The following is a 24,910-nucleotide window of genomic DNA, read 5'->3' on the forward strand; positions in this document are numbered from 1 at the left end:
ACTCGCCTCTGCTGTAGGTTCTTCAGCAGCTCAGATGTCAGGGGTAAATGACGACTGCTATGTTGATTTACATACAAAAACAAAACCCCTCAGTCCCTAAGGAGGCATTCTTATCTACATCTGCTCCAGCGGTGAAATAATGGCGGACTGTACTGCTCACTCAGGGCAGGTCTATGCTGAAACACCAATGTCAATCAAGTATAGGTCTCTGCAGGAAAGTAATGGGAGTTACGAGATCAAGGTGTTTTTACACCATGATACCTGATTAGTTGATGTAATAGTGACGTTAGGTTTAGGGGTGGGGTTGGGTAAGGGGGATAATTTAGATTGCATGATTCAGAAACACCCAGCAGTTTCAAAACACCCATATGGTGATAAACGCCCACTTTTGCTCTGCAGAGACCTAAGTCTCATGTCAATCAACAATCGTGGGAGTGGGCTGGGTCTGTGTGATGTCACAAAGCCAACAATTTGACAAAGTGGTTATTTATCCTCAATTTTAAAAAAACACTGGATGGAGTTTTATCATTAGAGGGTGGTTGTGTACACACTGCCAACACGTATTACTGTTAAAAAAACATTTAAAAGTGAAATTTGCATCCGATGATTCCTTTAACATTTCATTTATTTTATTTATTTTTTTATTATTAGATATACTATTTAACTGGTGCTGAAATTAGACTCTCTCATAGATGACAAACCATGTCGTTGATTAAGTATTAAATTTTTTTAAAATTCAGTTAATTCATATTGCATTAGGTGTAAACACAATCATTATATATATATATACACACACACACACACACACATATATAGCTGGTTGAAAACAGTTGTGCTACTTAATAGTTTTATAGAAATTGGAGGTCTAAAGCGGTGTCATTGTTCACGTGCCACAAGGAGGCAGACTTTCCACAAATCTAAATTTACAAGCCACATGCTTCTTGTCTCTGTCTGCCCTTTAAGTCAAGATGAAGGTTAGAAAAGCAGCTCCCTTTATCTCATCCAATTTCAAGCAGCAAAACCTTACTAATGTCATTTTTTGCGTATCTTTATAGGCTAATCCCTTGAGGGATTATGTTCCGTGTGTGGCTCATGATTGGTTGTGTGAAGAGGAAGGTCATTTGTTAGTTACAGTCTTATCTCTAAAAACCTTTTGTTGGCTGGTCACGTATTGCATACTTGCAGGTAAATATAATGCCTCAGAAAATGTTCACACCCTGTCTGCGTCTCAACTCCCACCATTCTATTTTTAGAGCTTTGTTGGCTGTTAAGGGCCCTCTTCCTCTCTTCACTGCTTTGTCTACCTTCTCTCTCTCTTGCCTCGTTCCCTCCATCTCAGTGCTTGGTCATTGACGTCCTTCCTGTCGAGCTAAGCATAGGTCCTCTGTAATTAGTGCCCTGGTGGCTGAGTGCAGCATTTTTCCGGCCTGATGCAACAAGCTCTGCATAGGGCAGCTGAACTGGGTCGACCCTCGCGTGCCCACAAACAGCCCAACCCTGCACCGCTTCTGTGACTGATAGATTCTTCTCAGAAGCTCGGACGCTCGATGCCGTCAGAGGAAGAACGTGTCTGTTGCAGATCGGAGACTCTGGGATTTGGCATCATTCTTTTCAGAAGTGGACCTGACTCATACTTTTAGAATTTTCATTTTTGTTGAACTATACTTTTAACTTTGTATGAACCTAAAAAATATATATATATACAGGGAGAACAACAACTATGCCTTTTGTCTTAAATCTTGTCCAGGTCAGGTAATGTAAGGTTAAACCACCTACTCCATTGCCCCAGCCCTCAGATCATGCTACATACCACATCTTGTCCTTCCTGTAATAATGGCTGTTTAATGAGCAGTGTAAGCAGTCCTTAGGCAGCTGAACTGGGGTGCCCCTCCCGTGTCCACACACAGCCCAACTCAACATAGCTTCTGTGACCAACAGTTTTCTTATCAGTTCGGGCACTAGGTGTTATCAGAGGAAGAGCTCAAGTCTGTTGCAGCTATTGATGAAAAGTCACTTTGTTCTTAAAACTTTTCTAAGGATACTACTTCAAATCCATTAGCCAGTGTTCATTTTTGCCGGGAGCCCACGTGTGTCTGTGTGTCAGACAGATCGGAGACTCCGGGATTAGGCAGCACTTGTTGCATCATTCTTTTCGGGAGAGGATCTGAGTCAATTTTTTTGGCCAACTTAAATGTTCTTCAGAAGTTTGTTTTTCATTGCAGCTGATGTACAGTAATTCAAAAACCACATAAAAAGGGCACATGGAAGGGTATCTTAAAGGAATATTGCAGGTTCACAAGCTGTCAACATCATCCGTGGCATACAGTCAATTACCGCAGAACTACTTTGGCTTGTCTCTCACTTTATAAAAACAAGCAAACATTGTGTTTACAGTAATGCATTTACAATGGAGGTCTGTGAAACTGCGATAAATGCTACAATACTTTTCATAGTAGATCCACAATACTCAAACATGTCTTTTACATGTGACTAGTGTGATAACATAAATTAGTAACCTTGCTTATGCAAATATATATTCAATTCTTAATTTCCTTCCATGGCTAATGTTAGTAGATCCTATAGCTTTTACATATGTACAAAATCCACATATAGTGAGTCCATACTATATATCCAGATGTTTCATCCACCTATAACATTACTGCCAGTGCTAAAAGGATTATTTGTAAGACTTAACAGCTGCAATAACATACAGAAGAGATAAATATAAGCTCATTAATTTAAAAAAATACCCATTTCCCCATTGACATCCTTTGAAAGCGCATTATTCCTTGCATTAAGTTGAGGATTTTTCTTATTTTCCCAACAAAATGAAACTAAATACAAAATCCACATAGAGCCAAATATAACATTTCAAGCCCCATTTGTCAAGCTCCATAAATTATATTCACTAATAGTCCTCCTTTCCCTTGATGTCAGTAAATCTCAAAGGATTCAGTTCAATTTTCATACCCGGTATGTTCTGCATTGGTTCTTGTGTTTGTCTCTGAATGTAGTATTTAAATATTCAGAATGGAGTATTTTTATACCCCTTTCGCTGTATGTACAAAAGGAGATAAATAGCATATCAATTCGGAATAACATGAGGGTGAACAAATAATGGCAGAATTTTCATTTTAAATTTGAATGAACCTGAAAAAATAAAATAAAATCCTTTATACAGGGAGAACAACAACTGTGCCTTTTGTCTTAAAACTTGTCCAGTTTGGGTAATGTAAGGATAACCTACTCTCCCATTGCCCCGACCCTCAGATCATGCTATACTACCACATCCTGTCCTTCCTGTAATAACTGCTGATGAATGAGCAGTGCAAACAGATTTTAAGCAATCTTCAGCAGATGCCCCATTCCCACCGCGCTGCCTTTTGTGTCCAGCAGTTGGGGAAACTAACCACAAGTCTCCTTTTTCAAAGCCCCCCCTCTGATGTGGCATCTCAGAACTCTTTCTAACCCCCATTCTCTTTCTCGCTACCCCCAAAACCACTTGGTTCAAGCTGTAAAAACCTAAATTCCTCATGCAAAAGTTCTGCTTACAGCACCAAAATCAGAAACCACTGCTTTCAGACATTTTACAAACACATTCAGAAGGATGTGAACATAAGTGTATTTGTGCATCATGTTTCTCATCCATTTCCTTGGCTTTAAGTTAGACTTTGATGACATAGATTTAAATATGAGAACCATATGTGGTTTAGTGTTGGAGGAGGGGTGAAGGATCTCACGCAAATCAACTTGAGGAGAACTGAGGGATTACTGAGGTAAAAAGCAAATATTAGAGACAGACAAGAAGGGGAACATATACCTCATGCTTCTGATGTGGCAGTCCAGTCATTAAAGTCATAAGGTGAAGAAAAAGTCCAGTTAACTGTTGCAGGCCTGAGCTGAGGCAGGGGGGTTTCCTGGAGGATGTGACTGGGTCAGAGTGAGGGTAGCTGGGTTTGCTGCAGTAGGCAGGGGGAGGGTAGAAAGACTGATTCAGCAGCTCCTGGTGGGGAGTCTTTTCCTGCCTACTTTGGAAGTGTTGAAAGAACCAACACTGTGATTTTATAGATGCTGATTGTTTTACTTCCTATAACCTTTTTCCCCCAACAATCTCTTGTCTGGAACAGCGGAAAAAAATCTGCCCCGCTCACACCACACCCTGTCTAAGTGATGATGGTATGTTTCCCATAGCTCTACACGTTAATGCATGTGCCTATTTTCTTTTTTGTGCATTTTTAGCAAACTCAGCATTGCCTAAGATTTGTGTACAGGCATGTAACAAAATGCAAAGTCTCATGCCAAGATGTATAATGTGTTTGAGTACCAGAACATTTGTGTTTGCATTGTCACAGTTGAGGCTGGAATATTGTTCCAGTAAAAACGGGGCAAAAAGCCAAATGTATTAATAAAAACAGATGTGACCAGCTGTCCCCAATGAGGATTTTTACAAAACAAAATAGTTTTTTATGCATCCCTAAAGAGAACTCATTTACAAAACATTGCACAAACTGTAAAATACACTGTGTACATACAACATATGAATGCAATACATTTAGAAAAATGTAAATGTTTTACAATTATATTTTAAAATGTAATTTCAATTAAAATGTTCCTGTGTTGACAAAGCTGAATTTTCTGCCGTGTCATGTGATTATTCAGAAATCATTGTAATATGCTAAATTGGTGCTCAAAAATATATCTTATCAATTGTGCAAGCAGTTGTGATGCCTAATATTTTGTTCATATTGTTCAGCACTTGGACCGATAGCTCAGACATTTATTTGTGTATTTATTTATTAATATTTTACTGTCACCTTTGATCATTTCAGTTTGTCTTTGCCAAATAAAAGTATTAATTTCTTTGAAGAAAAAAAATGGTGCTGTACATATGGAAATGTATTTAGAGGGATGAGATTGCCAAGTTTCGTTGTTTATATTGTATGTAGGTGTTACAAAGCCCATTGGAACACAATATGATTTCTGATTCACTGTTTTATGGCTTGAGGAAACAAAAACCATATGTGACCTACATTAAGACTTGTACTTTTTGACTTTGCATTATTTATGTTAATTTACATTCCATACAGGCTGTGGAAAACATGTGTTTGCATTTAGGAGCGTCACGCTTGCATGCCTCGTTTTCATTCCACATAAAACTTTTTTTTTTTTACACGGGGATCTTTTGAAAATATTCACAAGAGCCTATCTACCTAATACATATCTGGGAGTTCTCACTAGCTAACCGCACAAAATAGTTAGCAAAATGGCTGAAAATAAGTTAGGCTTATTGCTAAAGTGTTGGAGCAAGTAGTCTACATTAACCTTTTTAATGTAAAAAACTCATCTTTTGCTATTGTATAAAAACAAAGTTTTAAGTGTATGTAGCTTGGTAGTAAGCAAATAAATAAATTTCAAAGAAAATTACTTTTTCCCAGCAAATTCTTTGAATCTGTTTTATTTGACACTTGGAAGTCTGTTCTTTTCCCCATTAGACTTGAAAAACCAGGAATTCTCACAGCAGCGAAAGAAGTGGATACAGCCTGTTAAATTAAAGGTGTTAAATAGCATGTGACTGACTTCACTTGAACAAGCAGAGCAGCATGAAGACGTAAAATGGATCACAAAGAGCAGGCAAGTCTCTTCTTTGCTCAGAGGCTTTAAAAAAAATAGGTTGAATGTGTTTTAAGAGAGAAGCTTGAAATGTTTGTGGTGATGCTAATGTTTTCAGTTAAGCCTTGTTTAAGAAAAAAAAAAGAGTCACTTAGCAGAAACTGAGGAAACTCAACTCTACTTGCCTGGAGAAAAAGAGAGAGAGAAATGGAGGGAATTGTGGGCAGAACAGAAAGTGCTGAGACAGCTGTTCGTACTGCAGAATCAGCTGGGAAAAGATTGAACTTAAAATGTGCACAGAGTGAAAAAGATGGAGTGCTTGTGTAGTGGGATACGCTCTGACTGAAATACATACAAAACGCAGTGCATTTTGGAACATCAGAAGCAGTCCTTGAAGGCCTGTCATTACGTATCTTGTTGGATTCTGCACTTTTTACAACAATTAAACACTGCATGTTTAGACAGATCAAGTCAAAGTTTGCATCATTTGAAATACATCAACAATACGTGCACAGAGAAGCTGTGTTTTCTTCCCTCTCTCCCGCAGTGTGCTGGTATTGAGAGAGTTTGGATTCCAGATGTTGTTGATGGAATTCTCCTTGATCGTTAGCCTCCGAACGTCCGCCCCCCTTGTTTCCCCAAAACCTCGAGACTGGACCCAGAGTGCCAAAATATTATCCATCTCCAGATGCTTATTCCAAAATTCAAGCACATTCGGCTGCCTCCATTAAAAAGGATACAATCACACTGAATTGAGTACCATCTCTCACTTACACGTATGTTTGTGCCTCAGTCAGTATCTGGAAGTTTAATTATTTTCAAAGGCACACACACACTTGCATTATAACCGATATGTTTCCTTGTGAACAGTGCCAAAAGGGTTTGCAGAATTATAATCATTCCTGGTTTTACTTAATCCTTGGACCTAGTCTGCTTTTTCCGTCCCATTTATATGGCCAAGTGTTTCCGAAGCGCCAGCAAAAGGGAGGGGAGAGAAGTATGGAGAGAAATGAACAATAAATAAATAAATAACAATTCTATGCAAAAGAAATAAGCTTATGTGGGGCCATCGTAATTTATGTGTGAGAGTGCAGTGTTTTTTCTTATTGTGTGGTCATGAGGAACAGGAGAAGATGCACTAATGAGAGATATGATTCTTATAGGGGAATCTGGGAGGTCACAAGCAGATTCAGAAAAAATGGCTGGAGGAGGCAAGAAGTCTTGGACTCGGATGCAGGTTGAGAGGAGCAGCTGGAGATTAGGACAGAGAACTGCTTTATCTCACTGTTGTGCAGTAGAGTGAGTGGGCTGAACAAACATGTTAAAGGGATAGTTCACCCAAAAATAGAAATTCTGTTATTGCTTACTCATTGAAATGTGTCCAAATGTGACTTTCTTTCTTTTACATTTCACTAAAGAAGATATTTGGAAGAATGTTGTTAATTATATGGAAAAAAACACAGACATTTCTCAAAATATCTTCTTACAGAAGAAAGTCATACAGGTTTGAAACAACATAAGGAATGAGTAAATAAAGACAGAATTTAAATTATTGGATTGGTTATCCCTTTAAATGGTTTATAAATGTTGTATACACACATAGAAAGTAAAAAAAAAAAAAAAGAAACGCCAAAGAAAACTTACAAAATATTTTATTTTTTTACTTAAAACATAAAAAAAGGTTTGAAACAAGCACAATTTATTTCTAGATAATGATCATCATCATTTAAATATTATTATCATTATTGTTTTTTATTCCAACTTTAGATTCCCCTTTAAAAATAAAAAAGCACCACAAGTTTGCAATTACTGTAAACACAAGCAGTGAAAATATAATTTATATATTTTTACAATTTATTTCAGTTCAAAAATACAAACCCACCCATTCACTTTTCCCCAAATTAAGGCCACTTCATAAGACATACATTATTGCCTGTCCAGCAGGACATTTTTAATGACAATTGTTCAAATCAAAAAACACATTCTTGACATGGAGAACAATAAAAATAGTAATAATCAGAATGATAATGACATCATCATTATCAATAATAGTTATTATTAAAAATACAGTACAATATAAAGCCATACTACTGGAGGACACAGACAGACAGCACAGCTTTGCAGGCATTGTTAGTGGGATAAGTATCAATTATATTTGGAATAGACTTTGGTTTCTTAACCTGAGTTGGGAGCTGCAGGGGGTGGGAGTGGAACCCTGTGTTGCTTTAGTGAAGAATTGCCTTTCATGAGCCAATGCAAATAATATTTTATGATACCTAGTAACACTGTGCATAGGAGAGCACTTCAAAAATACTCTGATGGTCCTATGGTACATCGATGGCAATACCATGGTATGGAATGATTACCATATTCATCATGCACTGAGGTATTTATATAGTACTAGAGAGAATACCGTGGTAGTATGGCACCTTGTGACTGACTTATCTAGTTCATGAATCCTGGAAGGATTTTTAAAAAATGAACAGGAATTACACTCACAAAAAGCAATCACAAATCTAGTTTAATTCGTTTTTATGAATTTCCACAAAAGTGAAACCATTTCTAATTTTCTTCCAGGTTTTTTCATCACTGTGAACCCTGTAAAATGGCATGACATTCGAAAACCATGGAGAAAAAAAAGTGTTATATAAAAGTTGCACGAGGCTGCTGGAAATGTGAGAAGCATCGGCTGCAACCTGAGATAAGTGCAAAGTCTTCTGATAGGGACAAATGGCGTTTTCGACAGAGGGAAAGAGTTCACAATGAGTCAGACAACAATAAAACAACAATCACAAATTTAAAATTGCATTTACAAAAGGCTAAACAAACAGCGATGAGCTGGCGTCATTGGCTACACCAGAAGGGAAAGAAGAGAAAGACATTGAGAGAAGAGGGGAGAGATGAAGTGAAAGTACCGTATGCCTTTATGCAGCATGCGGGAAGAACTTGGCACAAGTGTGAAAGCAAAACGTTCAAGATCACTAATTACAAAATATAAAAATGTAGAGATTTGTCTGAGTGGCATCATTTTTTTAAATAAACAACAAAGGGTCAATTTTTGACCAAAACCATTTTTTTTAAATTGCTTTTCTCATTTTGGTTCTGCTTTGCTACTAAGTCCCCTTCTTCCCTATTCTCAATTCTCTCCTCTCCTCCCCTTCCCTTTCTTCCATTATCCCTTCTTAAACATTTAAACCTTGTCCAGTAGGGAGCGTTGGCAGTAGAGCAAGCGTCTCGGTGTGCCGTACCTGCGGAAGAAGAGAAGTGCTCCGAGAGTAAGGATCACGCAGAGTAGCAACATGCATGGCACCATGATGGCAGCCACTCCTCCTCCTCCGCTGCTGGGTGCATCTTCAACCTCGATAATGATCACCTCTGTCTCCTCCTTTTTGCCCTCGTCCTCAGTCTTGTCTTCGTCACGTGTGCGGTCACGTGTGCGGTCACGTTCACGCTCTCGTTCACGTTCACGCTCTCGTTCACGTTCTCTTTCCCGCTCCCTTTCGCGTTCTCTTTCCCGCTCCCTTTCGCGTTCTCTTTCCCGCTCTCGATCACGGTCACTTCCTCCGCCTCCACCACCTGTATTGGAGTCTTCATTAGGACAGCCCATCCAATCCCTGAGCGCAGACTTGGGGTACCCAGGCTCCACTCTTAATAACTGGTTGTTAAACTTCCAGTACTTATTGGCTTTGTAGAAGTAGGTATAACCTGTAAAATATAAGAGAAGAAAGGGCAGGACTATACAATTGTAGCAATCTTTGGCCCAAAGCCTGTATGTTAACTTTGTGTCAATAAAACAAAGTAAAGCTCTTTTCATTTTTATTTTTTTTTATGTATTTCTTGTATTAGAGAGAGGCAGGAAATTACTGGGATAGGAGAGGCAATGGGGATCATGGGCAGACCTGTGTCCTAACCATGCACAATGCCACAAATGATATATATATATATGTTTACTGCATCCTTGCTAATTTAAAGTATTGATTTCAATCCAAACATTTGGTATGAACAGAAAACTGATTGGCTGTGATTTTATCATCATACGCAGTGTTTTTCCTTTTAGAATGAACAGACACATTCTTAGTATAACTGTAAATGTGTTGTATTGTTAGCACATAGTAAGAGGTTGCAAAAAAGTGTTTTCCTATGTTAATGAATAATTCTGTGTGCATGTGTCATATGACTGACAATATACTAAGATATAGAATGGGCAAAGAACAACCATGTCAGAATAAGAAGGCTCATTATTATAAAGACTGGAGGTTCATTTATAAGCAGTGAAAGGCTTACTTTGATCTCGACTCATGAAGGCAGCCTTTATGTTGTCTGGAACGCCTTGCCATTTACTCATAGGTTTGGGGTAGTCTGGATCCACTGACCGCGTGTCTTCATTGTAGCGATAATATCTGATTGAAGATAAGAAATAGTTTCAAATCTAAGCTCCCTTTGTTCTCATGCCTTGCATTATGGGATATCAAAGCTACTGACTTGTTTCCTCTGAAGAAGTAGGTGTTGCCTGTTGGGGTGTAAAGAAGGGCTGCATCCAGTTTGTCCTTTGGAAGACCGCTGCCCATCTCTCTCAAAGTCTTCGGGTAACCTGACTCCAAGTTCGATTCGTCAAACACCCAATGCCTGTCCCCTGCAAGCCAGAGAACCAATAAGCAATTCCTCTGAAGCAATATGCAGGCCTGTTAAGGCCTGATGACAAATCCCTCTTTTTCCATCAAAATCATGCAATAGAAGAGGACTAGTACCTTTGAAGAAGACAAATTTTCCATCTTCTCTTTCATATGCAGCATTAATGTCTGTAGGCAGACCTCTCCAGAAATGTCCAATTGGCATGGGGTAATTTTCCATAACCTGATTATTACGGACGCGCCAGAACCACTTATCCTGAACACAGGGACAGGAATTGTGATGAACACACACACTGCATGATCTCCGACTCCAAACCGATGTGTACACACATATTCCATCCGTACCTTAAACACAAACATTTCTCCTCTGAAAATGCCAATGGTGTCAAAATGGCCTTCGCAGATGTCAGGACCAAAGCTAGGTCCTCCGGGCCTGTATGGTGTGGGATATGGAGTGTGGTGGGGGGTCTGCGGGGTGACAGGTGGTCTTGGACGGCCTCCGGTGTTTGGTCCTACACAGTGCAAAAATTCATTTTTGTGAATTAGTTCATTCAAATTGGTCTATTCACAGTTTAAATAAAAGATTAAATGATTTAACAAATAGTCTAAATATGTATTAATGCTGTGGTTCATCTCTATATTTTTGACTGTTATATAAATTTGTATTAATTGTATAACGTTTAATGTAATGCTGAATTAGCTTTATTCATCAACCAGATTATTTTATCCAAAATGAATAAGCTTTGGAAAGAAAACCAGAATAATTTGCTTATGATAATTTGGTTTGAGACAAACAAATGAACTGACTGCAGAATTAAATAGTATGATAGTGCAAGTGATTTATAAATAAATTGTGAATATATTATTTTAACTTTAGTTAATGATAACCCTGCCTTGAACAGAACTATATTGTGGTTTAGAAATTCAAGTTGCAACGATATTGATTGATTTACCATAAAGCTGCTGAATGCCTTTACGATCATCTTCAGGAAGCTCAAAGTTCTCGGTTTCCATCCACTGGTAGAAGGGAGCCATGATGGCGGAGGGATCATTTGAATGCTCCAGTCCCAGGGCATGACCCAATTCATGAACAGCCACCAGGAACACATCATTACCTGAAAGAAAGTAAGAGATAACCACTTCAGTGCAGGTAAGATTTGGCTAACCTCAAGTAGCATGTTTTATAATTGTGTAGCGCACATTAAAAACAACTTTTTTGAGACACTAAGAATAGATAGCGCAGAATGACAGCTGAGAGCGATTATTCTGTTCTTTCAGATCTTGTTTTTGGGCATTCAGTCCACAGAAGGGAAACATCAAAGAAAAGCTTTTTAGATGGAGATGTACACAACATTCCCATTAAAAGGTAAGGTCGATGCAACCCAATTCAAGTGTACACAAACAAAACCAGTTAGGAGTTAAAGTAAAAATAAAAAATAAAAAAACTATTCCACATTCATTTTTACCTTTGTAAAGGCATTTTTCTAATTTAATTAAATATATGCAGTGTTTCCTAGGATTTTTTCCAGCTGTGGTGGTGGCAGGACTATTTCGGACCATGCCCCCTCCCCATGCAAGAATCACATGCACTAAGAATAAAATGTATTTAAACTAAAAAAAGACGAGTTAATATTATTGCACTGGTTGGCTATTAACTGTGAGCAGACAGTGTCAATCAATACATTTGGAGAATATTGGGAATATAAATAAAGAAATTAATTTGCTTGTCAGATTTCCCTAACAAGCAACCATATTTTTTTAAATAAGCCCAAAAAAACACAACCAGGGATTTTTTTATGTAACTTTACAAAAAAAGAAGCCCAAAGTCGTGCATAATATGCTAATAAAATCTTTTTGCTGTTTGCTCTGTAAAAACTACTCTGTTCTCAGTGGCGTGCGGTGGTGTTTTATTTAAATGATAATTACAATTGTAATTATTATTATTATTATTATTTTTATTATACATTTTTATGTATCAGCTGCCAGAGTTTGTGCTAGGAGTCACGATCGTTTGTCCTTGTTTCTTTTGTAAACAAATATTTTTTTTTTTTAAATACAAGTTTTGATGATGCATATTATATACCAGCAAGCAGATACGATCAGAGTATGAACCCAATAAGCTAAATTGCATAAGCATTTTCCCATAAAGAACAGCTGTCACTAGCAATACTGTATATATGCACACACACGCACACAGCACACAAACATTTATTTAATGTAACACTTATTTACACGTAGTTATTAACTAGTTGCTTGAATATTACTATATTAGTTGTTTATTAGTACTCATAAAGCACATATTAATGCCTCATTATGCATGACCATATACTACATCTTACCCTATACCACCCCCCACCCCACCCAAACCCACAAAGTGCAAAATGGACTCATATAGAAGTAATAAATCCCAGTACCAGGAAATCCCAAATATGGACAAAATCATCCAGCTATTACTGTATGATCTGAATAAAAGGCAGAATCCTTTGGAAACATGAAGATATTATACACACGATTTGTGCTTTTTTTTTTAAAATCATCTCCAGGGGTATGAATACTTTCTCAAGGCACTATGTGTGTGAACATATATATATATATATACATATATATATATATATATATATATACATATATATATATATATATATATATATATATATATATATATACACACACACACACACACACACACACAAATGTGCGTATAAGCACTCCTTATGTGTATGTCCTTTATTGGAAAATGCTTTTTCAGGTTTAGCTTAGTGGATTCGTATTCTGGTCGCATCTGCTTGCTGGTATATAATATGCGTCATCAAATATTTTATAAAATAAACCAGTGTAGTTAATAGCAGAAACAGTGACAAACGATCTTGACTCCAGGCATGAACTCCGGCAGCTGCCTGTGACTCCTGGGACAAACTCTGGCAGCTGATACATAAAAATATATAATAATAATAACAATAATAAGTAAGACACCCGTGGGAACTTTGCCTTGTTTTTTTAAAACACCATCAATTGCCTCTGAGAACGGTGTTGTTTTTACCAAGCAAACAGCAAAAACAGCCAGAAAGACAGTGGCAGCTGTCACAAACTCTGGCAGCTGTCTGTGAGTCTGCAAGAACTCTGGCAGCTCATACATAAAAATGTATAATAATAATAATAATACAATTGTGGGAACTTTGCATCATCATTTAAAAAAAACACCAATGCACTCTACTGAGAACAGAGTAGTTTTCACCGAGCAAACAGCAGAAACGGCGAGAAAGACCGTGGCAGCTGCCAGAGGAAATCCACTGCCAGGATTTGTGCTTGCTCTCTCTTCACTTATTCATGTATAAACAAGAACTGTTATCCATACTGACAAAAGTGGGTCGCGGAGTGTACGGCCAAAGAAACATCATCAACAACAAAAAATGTAATTCTTAATGTTTTTCTGATGTGAGATTTTTAATTTAAAAGACGTGCATGAAAGGTGTTGACACTTCTGTCAGATGCAGTTTAAGTAAAGAGTGCCTGAGAAAAACATGCTGTCCCGATTCAGTATCTGTGGTCAGATGAGATGTTAACAGACTTAATGTCAGTGTCAACATTTTATCGTAATTTTCTTAACTTCTTATGAAATAAATAAAGTCTCTCACCTCAGAAAAACGAACTATCCTGTCCCGCCAGACGTTATATCGTGCTCGTAGCGTGCACTCTTAAATAGCATGCACGGACGTGGTGCCGCGCTGTGGGGAAATTGTTGTGGCTCTGTATAAACAAAAATGTGTTTGGGCCTGCTATTTAATAGCCTTACCTTATATATTGGTAATATATGTGGTAAGTGGGTCGCGGCTTAATGACCATGAGAAAACGTGGGTCACATGGCCAAACCTGTTGAGAACAACTGGTCTAGAGTATTTTTGCTCACTTCAGGTGTTTGTACTTCTTACCCAAAAGGTCACGGTTTCCAATGGTCCAAGGCTCTGCTGCGTCAAAGTGTGTGTCTCCTCCTATGCCATTGCCTGGGAAGTAAGCATGAGCCAAAAATCCTCCTTCGCCATCAAACGGACTAGCGTCGTTGTGAAAACCATCGGCAAAGAAGAGCATAATGTCGGCATTGTTTTCAACCTTGTCTATGATGTCACTGTAATGGATCTCTCGGAATCGCAAAGGGGTAACACTTTCCCACACTTTGAAGGCTTTTCTGATCGCCTCAAATGTTTCGTATTCCCCAACTTTTGGTGTGTAGTTCTGAATGCTGTGAAGAGATAAGAAAGGGTGAATTGGAGAGGCAATCAGAGGAAAGTAGGACATAGGAAAAAGAGGAATATATGAAGGAGAGGGGGAGAGAAAGTGATTTACATTACAGACAAGTCACACAGGAATTTTGGCTGTGGCTGCAGTGGAGCAGAATCATATAGTAGGCCAACGATGATTTTTCCATAAGTGTGGTGCATATTTACTAAAGCATAGCCATAGCTATATCTAAACGTTTATGACAGCAAACCTCAATTAATTGGTAATGGTTTGGATGGGAGATTTGTGCCTAAAATGACCTAAATAGTTTAAAATGCACTGCTCTTTTATTGATCCAACAGAATGGAGTTAAATTTGTCCCTTACCAGAATGTGATCTCATTTTTATCCCATTTGAGTCCTTGGATTGCGTAGCGCTTCTTTCTCAGGTTGCTTTTAAGATCGGCTCCAAACTTGTCTGGGACGCCACAGCGAGGCTTCTTCATTGCCCTGGAAATCACCACCGAACAACAGATTAATTTCAGTGATTTTGGAAAGGACGGCCGTTAATTTGTGTCCTCATATATTCTACATCTTCTGTGCCTCATTGCAAACCAGTGGAGGATTGCTGACACAATGCTGTAGTTTTTTTCCATTCTCTCTTTCCATGACTAACAACCACATAACTGATGAGCCAAAATAATTCCACAGAGATATCTTTAAGCTCTTGAATCTCTTGAACTAGCCACAGGTGTTCAAAAAATGCAAGACCGATTCCATGAAGAGAAAATCCGCTAGACGCATTTTTTTTTGTTATGGACATGGAAGCCCTAATTACACTTCGCAGTAACACACTGCTGTATAAAGCCCCGTTCACATCAAGAACGATAACTATAAAGATAATGATATTAGCATCCACACCAGCGAACGATATCGTCTGTTTATTCTAAAGCGCACGTGTGTCTGCCGCTTTAAATCCTCGAGCTCGTTATAGCAGGATGGATTCTGATTGGATGTCAATGTTTGTATCGTTCATCAGCTGGAAAAAATATTGTTCTGAAAATGATTCCAACGATACCGTTTCTCTATGCCTTTATCGTTACAGTTGTAGTGTGGACTCTGCTATTCTTTAATATTGAGAATGATTTTTAGAACTATATCTTTATCATTATCTTTATAGTTATCGTGCTTGGTGTGAACGGGCCTTAAATCATGTGAGCAGTTGACTTACTCTAGAGTTGCAGGATCCATGTTACCAGTGATTTTTAGGCCATAGAATCTCTGCATTGCAGAAATGGCAGAGGAGACGGAGTGAGGAGAGCGAGCCGTATGTGTGCGGAGATCACCAGGTGGCAAGTAACCATATTGCTGAAGCCATGCCTAGAATATGAGAGAAAGAGAGACAAAGTTACTCGCTATTGGACAGAAACCTTATGTTAATTTTCAACTATTTTAAAATGTTTTCTGTTTTCAAGTTGAGGTGCATGGGGATATACTGTCATACACTGTTTATGGCATGAAAGGGTTTGTTCACCCAAAAATTAAAATTTGTCCATGTTCTACTCAGCCTCGAAGCATCCTTGGTGTATGTGACTTTCTTCTTTCTTTCAAAATAATCCAATAGGAGTTGTATTAAAAATTGTCCTTGCTCTTCCAAGCCTAATGACCTAACATGAACTAAAGAGTTTTATATATATATATATATATATATTTAACAAAGATTAATAACTTCTTTAGCAAATGTAACTATTTCTCATTGTGAGTGTTAATGCATTATATAAGGTTAACTAATGAGATATTATTGTAAAGTGATACCTATTGGACTTCATAGTTCTTTTACACTTTAATCTGTGTAAAACTTTTAACTTAATATATTTTTCAGTATTGACTTATTGTATAGTTATTTTTGTTATAAGAAAAAAGTTATTAATCCTGTTATACTGTATTATGATTTTTTTAAACTCAATTTCAATATTGTGATAATACCGTATACTGTGATTAAAAGCATTAGAAATGAATTGGCAACATGAAAACTTGATACCAGCATATCCCTATTTAAGGCAAAAGAAAGAAGCTGCATTTTCTTTATCTTGAAACTGAGTCAGTGACAGCACAAACACATTTCTGTTTGTAGCAATAGGATGATAGATGAGATAATGAAAGATAAAACGTTATCGGTCTGTGACTCCCTCAGGGAGACAGATATCAGTTAAACCAAAGTGTCAGTCAGTAATTTCCCAGGGAATTTCTGGTTCATACCATTGAAACCTCAGAGACAAAGCCCTTCTCCTGTAATCCCTCTTTCCCTACCCCCTCCAGCACTCTCTCTCTCACACACTACTGCCAGAATGAAGGGCAACCATGTAGACACAGCACAGTCTCATTCAGCTGTAGCTCATACAGAGGAAAATGTGGAACACATGATTTAGCTGTTGTCGCTTGCACGGTCTTTGTGAGTAAAGTGTCAACAGAAAGAGGTTCCTCAGCATGTTTTATGTTTATAATGGCTGAATGTGTTTTTGAGTGTGTTGTCTTGGCAGCAGATGTAATTACGTCCATAGTCAGATGATTCAAAGCATGTATTCCAAGTTGATGTAATCCTGGAAATTTAGGTTTTTTTTAAGAACGTCCTGTTTTCTTGTACTTTTTCTTCTTTTTGTCTCAGTATATTTTTTGTAGGATGTGATATTAATGAACTTCCACATAAGTTCTTCTCCATTCCTTTATATCATCAGACATTGTGAGTCTGTGACTCACTCTCAGTCCTTCAAAGCACAAACAAAGCTTCAGTGTGTTATATCCATATGAGGAAAAAAGGCTGTTAATGGAATATGGATTGGTGGGGGATGGCCGAGTTTGTGATAGATGAACGTGTCCCCTACGCAATCCAGTGACTGAAACTGGATACAATTGAAATCACATTCTGGTAGGAGACACCTTAACTCAATTCTGCTGGATTAATAACATGCAGTAAATTTAAAAAGGACAAACATCTCGAGTGATGTCTTTGTAGTTGCGCAACATTTCTTGCATCTCTCAAAAACAAGTTTGAAATTTCGACTCAAAAACATCCTGGCAGAGTCTACCTCTTTTTGCTAGTACTTCCTGTCTTTTCCAGGAAAAAGACCTCTTAAAATTTTTACAGAAAAGTTAACTCGTTAATCCCCAAAGTTACAAATACAATTTGGACATGTAAGATTTACATGAACTACTAGCTGTTCCATCTATCACTTATGTAGTATGCTAAAATAGTGCTGTCAAATACTGGACTAAATACTGGTAAACCTCTTTGTTGTGTTTATAACTATAAGTGTTCATAGTGGAAATATTTGATCATTTAATCTCATAACCAATTTATAATTTTTAACATGAAGAAGATTAACACCTTTCACACACTGAGGTGGTTGCAGGCAGGTGTATAAATCACAGTCAATCCAATGAAAAACTAAATAAGTAATGACTTTTTATCCTTCCACCTTCTAAAGGCATTTAGCTTGAGATTTAGCCTTCTGCATTGCTAGTAAATCACTCGCATATGCAAATAAGTCTTTACTCTGTGCGACTGAATAATCTCTTAATATTAGCCAAAGTATAACAGATTTTTGGAGGCTAAGTATAAGTTTAGCACATATATATTTTCACTCGCCGAACACTCTGACTGATTGCTTTAGACCCATCTACTCAGATCACTACTCAGGGGGTCGTCTCAGGGGGTCATCCGTTCAGTCGTGTAGGTGCAATATTCTATAGGTTCTGTTCTGCTAGTACTAGTTCACCTGTGTCAGTCAATGCAGTCTTGAGCTGGCAAGAGAATTGATTAGTTCATCTTTTTGGTCGAGTTTGAGTCGTTCCTTAATCACATGAAAGACCCATACGCTAAACCAATGCAGTCTGAGGCGGAAAAATAATTGATTAGTTCATCTTTCAGGTCTTTTGGGTTGTTCGTTCTTTTGTCCCGTGACGTAACAACATTGGCTATATAATTAGTTAATTTACAACCTTCCTTACAAATGGGTGCATCGTTTTTTTTTTTTTTTTTTAATTATAATTATTATTTACTCTTACAGTTATGTGATGCATTTCTGGTTTCAAATTGTTGCTTTTAATTTCTGTCATGATGATACTTTTCCATAACATTGAATGTGGTAATAAATAGTTGGTTGTGCTTTAAATGTTGTCCATATGATGGCGAAATCACTTTGATAAAGAAGAGATTTTTTTTCTGTTTGTTTGTTTTTGTTTTTTTACCATGGACTCTATACTTAAAAAATTACCTTGTTGTATGATTTATGTCTTTTGAGTTCACGCTTCAGATTAGACTATAGAACTGTAGTGCTACTTGTTTAGGATTCAAAATGTTATTTGCTTTTAATTTATGTCATTATGTCCCTTTTGACCAATCATCTTCAAACAGTAACAAAAACATAGTGAAAGAAATGTCAAAAATAGTGTGTGGGGCTGTCAAGTGATTAAGGACTCAAACTTGACCGGAAAGATGAACTAATAAATTCTCTTTCCAGCTCAGACTGCATTGGTTTAGCGTATGGGTCTGTCACTTGATTAAGGAATGACTTAAACCCAAGGACTTGTCAGATAAGAGGTGCGGTGAGTTAATCACAGACTGAAGACCCAGGTAAACAATTAATTAATCTTTCCTGTTTGTTTTTTGTATTGCTTGTAGTGTGATCAACATTTGCGTAAGTAGTAGATGTGTTGGGGAAATAACATGTAACATTTTAATTACATTTTGCTAAAATGAACGAAATGACTCGAAAAAAGATTTGTTAATTTTGCTGAACGAGACTCAAAAGTCAGAGTGGGTAAAATGATCCGAACTTCCCATCACTAGATCTAAGCTGTTTTCAGTTCATCTGAATGGATGTGCAACTCACCTGGATTTGATGTACCATAAACTCTAGTGTGAAGGCACATGACTCGCAGTCGCTTTGTCTCACAAACACGAGAAAGAGAGAGAGAAAGAGAAAGAAACAGAGAGAGAATTGTTGCGCTACATGTAACCGATATTCTTTGTTTTATTCTTGTTTCCTTTCTGCCACACCCTATTGTTAGCCTGGTTAGTCTAATTGTGCTCACCTGTCCCTCATGTATTTTCCTCCCTATTTATAGTGCCCTGTACCCTTTTGTGTTTGCTGGATCGTGGTCATTTTCACCCCGTCGGTCACTGTCACTGTCACTGTCTTTGTCTTCGTCTCTGTCTGTGGATGTGGCTGAATATGTGTCCATGCCTCCCTGCCTGGTTGGTCTTGTGCCTTTGTTTTGTCCAGTCCTCATAGTTCCATGTTCTTGTCTTGCTCCTTATTTTAGTAATTTGTTTGTTCTTGCTTTTTGCTCTTATTTGTAATAGTTAATTTAGGTTTTCTATTCCTGATTCTTGGTTTTGTTTGATATTCTTTCTAAGTTGGTTAAATTGGTAATAGTTTCTTATTTTGTTGCTTTACTTATTAGTTGATTGGTTTTATATTTTCTCTTGTCTTTGGTTAAATTTGTTTCTGTGGAGCTTTTTTCTGTCTAGTCTTGTGTCTGAGTTCCTGACCTGTTCTTGTGTGTCCTGCCCTGGTTCTACCTGCCTGGTACTTGGTCTGCTTCAGAGTCTGCGGTCTACAAGTGTCTGAGCTCTGCTCTATGGTCCCTTGTGTGGTCCTCTCCATCAGCCTGGTCTTGCCGCCCCCTCTGTTGCCAAAGTATTCTGCCAGTTGATTTCTGAAGCTGTCCTAGTGCCCTTCCCTAGCTGTGTCTGTTTACTGTGTTCCTGTTGTGGTATCTATTGTGCACTTCACCACCTCTTGTATCAGTCTGTCTTTTCAATAAAACCTTGTTATATCGCACTGCAATTGGGTCCTCCTTCCAGATCTCTGACAATTAGTAGAATTCGTACCATTATTTTTTTTTATTTTTTTTTACAGAGATACTGAATTACCCAAAAAGCACCACCACCAATCCAGTCCATTGTGATTCAATTGTCAAGGTGTCCATAGTGGGTTGCTTGAGATATTCCTGAAAATTAAGTTTTGCAAGATATGACAGTGTACAAGACTTTTTTGATGTTCATAAAGTAGCAATAGGCACCATATTGTGTTTGAACACATGCACATTAAAATCAGAGAAACTTGAGAGAAAGACATGGAAAATTAGTCACAACTTCCATTCTCTCTGGGCCAATGGTATAACACAGAATCTGGGTGAGTATGTGGTGAATCCAAATCCAGTGAAGCCAAATCATAAAAATGCAGTTCAACTGCTCAGGTTACACTAATGAACCTCAACAGCTGGCTAAATGTATCAACACTGCAACATCAACACAAGATCCATTGGAGTTTACACAACCACAAGTTGTTTACTTATCACTAAAACAAAGTTTACTCTGCAGATCCATGCCCCTAAACTCCTTGTATTTAACTTAAAAATACTATGCTATTGATTAGTGGTTCTATAAGGAAGAAATTGGATGCTTGGTGGAAAATGTCTGAAGTTACTAATTATAATCATCTTTCCATGTATTTTATAGATCAGTGGATCAGATTTTCACACCTGGGCACTTGGCTGCTTAATGAAAAAAAAATTCAAATGGAAAGTGCAAAATAGGATCATTACTATTAAATAGGAAAGGACATTGGGATTTATCTTTCCAGTATCTTTCCACTTCAAATGTCAGTGGGTTGTTTGCCTTAAGTTACACGGGAACTGGACAATTTGTAGTGTCCAATTCTGTTATTCTATTGCTACTGAAATGACATCACTTTTCAGCCTACAATAGCTTTTATTCTTTATGCAAACGTGCATCATTCACACCCCACCTCATTTCCTGCCTAAAAGATCAACCTCATTTTTCTCTATGTCTTTGTGTCTCTTTTCTGTAACATTCCACCCCCTTCCACATCCCACTTCCTTCCTTACAATTGACACTACATCACTAACTGCTGGCATCATCTCACATCTGTTCTAAAGCCATGTGGTCAAAACCGAACAGAAAAATCCCCAGGCAATTTCCTCTGGTTCTGTGCTATAAAGGATGTGACTAGCCATATATGGCCAATTGCACATCCCAATAAAGTACTATGATGCAAAACTCCCTAGAACTTCTTTAGGTGATTTATTCATGACCATTGCTGTGAATGACGAGAAGCGTACTAAAAATAGCATGTCATGGTTTGTGTGGAAGTATATGACTTTCACAACAAAGGTACGTGGATATTGACCCTAATATTATCTAAATCTGCAGGTGTGCATGAGTCTATAACTTAAGGATATCCTAAAGGAATTAAAAGAACTTCCTGCAGGATTGTGATGACTTCCTGTTAGCCATAGTGGAGAAAGAGAGGAAGAGCCCATATGGAGTTTTCCAAACCCTTCCTCTCTTTTTTGACCGTAACTAAGGACAGATGTCATCCATTAAATCCCGCAGCTTAAAGGAGCAGAAAAACCTTTCCTTGCCAAACTCATCCTCAGCATAACCATCCACAATCTGACCACAACATTACAGGCACGACTTTTTCTGTTTTCTTGTGGTAGCTGGTCGTTCTTTTTTGCATCCTCAGCATCTTTCATTGTCTGCGGTCCCTCACATGGCCTTAATTCTGAACCCTTCACTCCTCTTGTGTTTACTTTGATCACTGAGCTGAAAGATCAGAGATTCTTAAAGCGAAACATGTGTGACTGAACAATGCTACTGTAATTATTGGAAGGTAATAAATGCTTTCCCATATGAGAATTTGATTTCAGAACCTCACAATGGTAATAATATCATTATACTTTCTGGATTTCACTCATCTTTTTCACTCATCAAGTGAAATTGGAAATAAGTGTGATATAATTAGAGATAAAATATACAATTAAATATTTTAATTCTAAATGTATTGGAATAATAATGTATAATTGGAAAAATCTCTCGAAATTAAGTCATTGTGACATTTAATAACATTTCCTCCTGTTTTATCTAGCCTATTTTATTGTATTGGTAATTCCTATTATTTTGAAAATTACTGTAGTATTTTATGATTATTGTTTAAATCAGCATAAATTAAAGATGAAGTGTGAAATAAGCAACAGACATGTGGAAATCTATAACAAGAATGAGATATATATATATATATCTATATTTGTTGTGTGTGTGTGCTTCTTAAATGAAAGCTGTACATGAAAAATATTTAATGTCAATGCAAATAGGATTTATTTTCTTTATGCAAATTAGAATATACTTCCTGATTTTGTGGTGAAATATGACCCCACCTGTCTTCCTAAATCTGTACACCAGGCTAACTATTGTCCTAAATATATAATGCAAGTTAATATATATATATATATATATATATATATATATATATATATATATATATATATATATATATATATATATACACACACACACACACACACACACACACACATTATTATTATTTATTATTAATATGCAGAGGTGATATTCAGACCTTCCCAAAAAGTAAAACAACTGCCACCGCACAATAGATCAGGATGTGTTTTCAGTAATAAATAAAGTAATAAAAAAGCAGGATACTCACCTCAGGTTTCATGTCTTGTTTTGAGGAGGATCTGTGCGCGCACACAAATATTAGGAGCAACAGCTCCGTTAACCGGCTCCAAATCATTCTTCTGTCGATGAGTCCTTTTGAAAACACGTTTATTAATCTTAATAAAGTTTGGCTGCTCTTGTGACTTTCAAAACATAACCACACTTTAAAAAAACTAGAGCCTACAAATTTTGGGGTACAAAATCGACGAGAACTTTGACTTCTCCAGGAGAAAAGGAGAATACTTAAGTTTATCAATATGTAAACAATTACTGCTATAGATTACTAGTGCATCGCAGTGACTGATACTCTATACTACTAAAATCATACTGCTAGAGTGCTGAAAATGTTGCATCGAGAGAAAGCGGTATGAAAATGAACAGTTGTCCTTTCGAAATGCCTATGTCTTATTTCTCTGTGATTATGCTAGTTGGTTCAAATCTTCGGTTTCATATGCACAGCAGCCCCTTTCTCCGAGCTGTAGACGTGGTCGTTCGATAGGTTTTGGCAAAAAAACTGATCCTGAAAGCCCTCCCTCTCAACATTAGTCCATCCTGCTCTCTTCAACTGCTCGAACTTAATGGCCTTGCTGCTGACGACCTTCATCTGCTTTGCTTGACTCGACCTTATGGACAGAGAAAATCTGCGACTAGTTGCCCCCCCAGGCGGTGTTTACCATCTGTCTGTTCGCGGTACTTTAATGACTGGTCAAAACATTGCTTAAAGGAAACAAGCATGACCAAATGAATCATTTCAATCAGCTGACTGAATGGAAAAATAAGCGCATAATGCCAGGTCTTTAATTTAATTTAAATTATGTAATTGTGAAAGCCGTAAAATTAAAATAGGGTGTATAAGTCATTGAAAATCCCCCACCATGATAGAAAAAAAGTGTTTTCCCTTTCTTATTTATTGAATTTAATAATACATTTTAATATGTTTACAGTGGTGTATTTTATCCAGGCTCCTTGTGATAAATTCTCATAGTCCAGTATTATTATGTTTTAACAGCATTTCAGTGGGAAATTGATGTACAGTATATATATATTTTTCTTTTGTATCAGTTTTTGTCTAAAAGAGCCAAGGTTCAACACTGCCACACACTGGTGAGATTCTGTCATTGCATGTTTCGTACTTGATAGAAAAATCTATTAGTACCAAGTGTCTAATAAAGAGCTTTCCTTTTCCTTTTAGAATAGCGTCCATCCTTGTTGATAGGCTGTCGTAAACAGATTTCTGTGAAAATCTACTTCGAAAGGTTCAATGAGGTTAAGGTATGTTTCAATGCAACATGAGGTCTATTTGAACATCATGGTGTTCATAAAACTTGAAGTTTTTTGTATGTGCTATTATCAGACTATTATCAGTTTCACAAACAGTGAAAGATGATTTATTAGGCCGTATAAGTTTTTCCATTGCTCAGATCCAAGGTTTTGCAAGCAGTAACTAAATGCCACCCTTGCCATAAAGACTAGCTTTGTGAAGTTCACGAATAGTCTACCCAATTAGTGGGATTGCACACGTGACCCTCTTAGGTGCAGCATTTGTAATTGTAATTCTGAAAACTATTTTTATACTGGTTTAGTACTCATTTAAAAAAACAATACATGCAGAATTTGAAAACACACCACATCAATATACACATATCCCTGGACACACATACACAGACTATACTCTGCTTTTTCTGTCCTCCTTATGTGCCTCTGCATGGTTGTCATGGTGCAAGAGATTACAGCCCAGTCCTCAGACAGACTGTCAACGCTTCCTCCAGTTTCTCCCTCACTGCGCTTGATGTGGCACACACAGACAGTGTAGAAGAGTTTGATTGTGTTAGGGAGTGAACAGATTAGCGATGCCTGTATGTGAAGAAAACTATGTTTCCCTCAGACCACCAAGGAAGAAGAACAGC

At 37.4% G+C, this 24,910-nt stretch overlaps 1 protein-coding gene across 1 annotated transcript; it reads right to left on the minus strand.

Moving 5' to 3' along the window:
• Positions 1–7,445: 7,445 nt before the first annotated feature.
• LOC113044985 (matrix metalloproteinase-14-like) lies at positions 7,446–23,631 on the minus strand. Its single transcript, XM_026205042.1, has 10 exons — positions 22,993–23,631; positions 15,687–15,835; positions 14,843–14,965; positions 14,171–14,478; positions 11,195–11,356; positions 10,587–10,753; positions 10,359–10,497; positions 10,093–10,243; positions 9,895–10,010; positions 7,446–9,315 (listed from the first exon to the last, which is right to left on the minus strand). Exons 1-10 carry the CDS (start codon positions 23,077–23,079, stop codon positions 8,801–8,803), a joined length of 1,917 nt encoding a protein of 638 aa, XP_026060827.1. The 5' UTR covers positions 23,080–23,631; the 3' UTR covers positions 7,446–8,800.
• Between the last annotated feature and the right edge of the window lie 1,279 nt (positions 23,632–24,910).

Source organism: Carassius auratus, chromosome 27 (genome assembly GCF_003368295.1).
Source record: "Carassius auratus strain Wakin chromosome 27, ASM336829v1, whole genome shotgun sequence".
Classification (NCBI taxonomy): domain Eukaryota; kingdom Metazoa; phylum Chordata; class Actinopteri; order Cypriniformes; family Cyprinidae; genus Carassius; species Carassius auratus.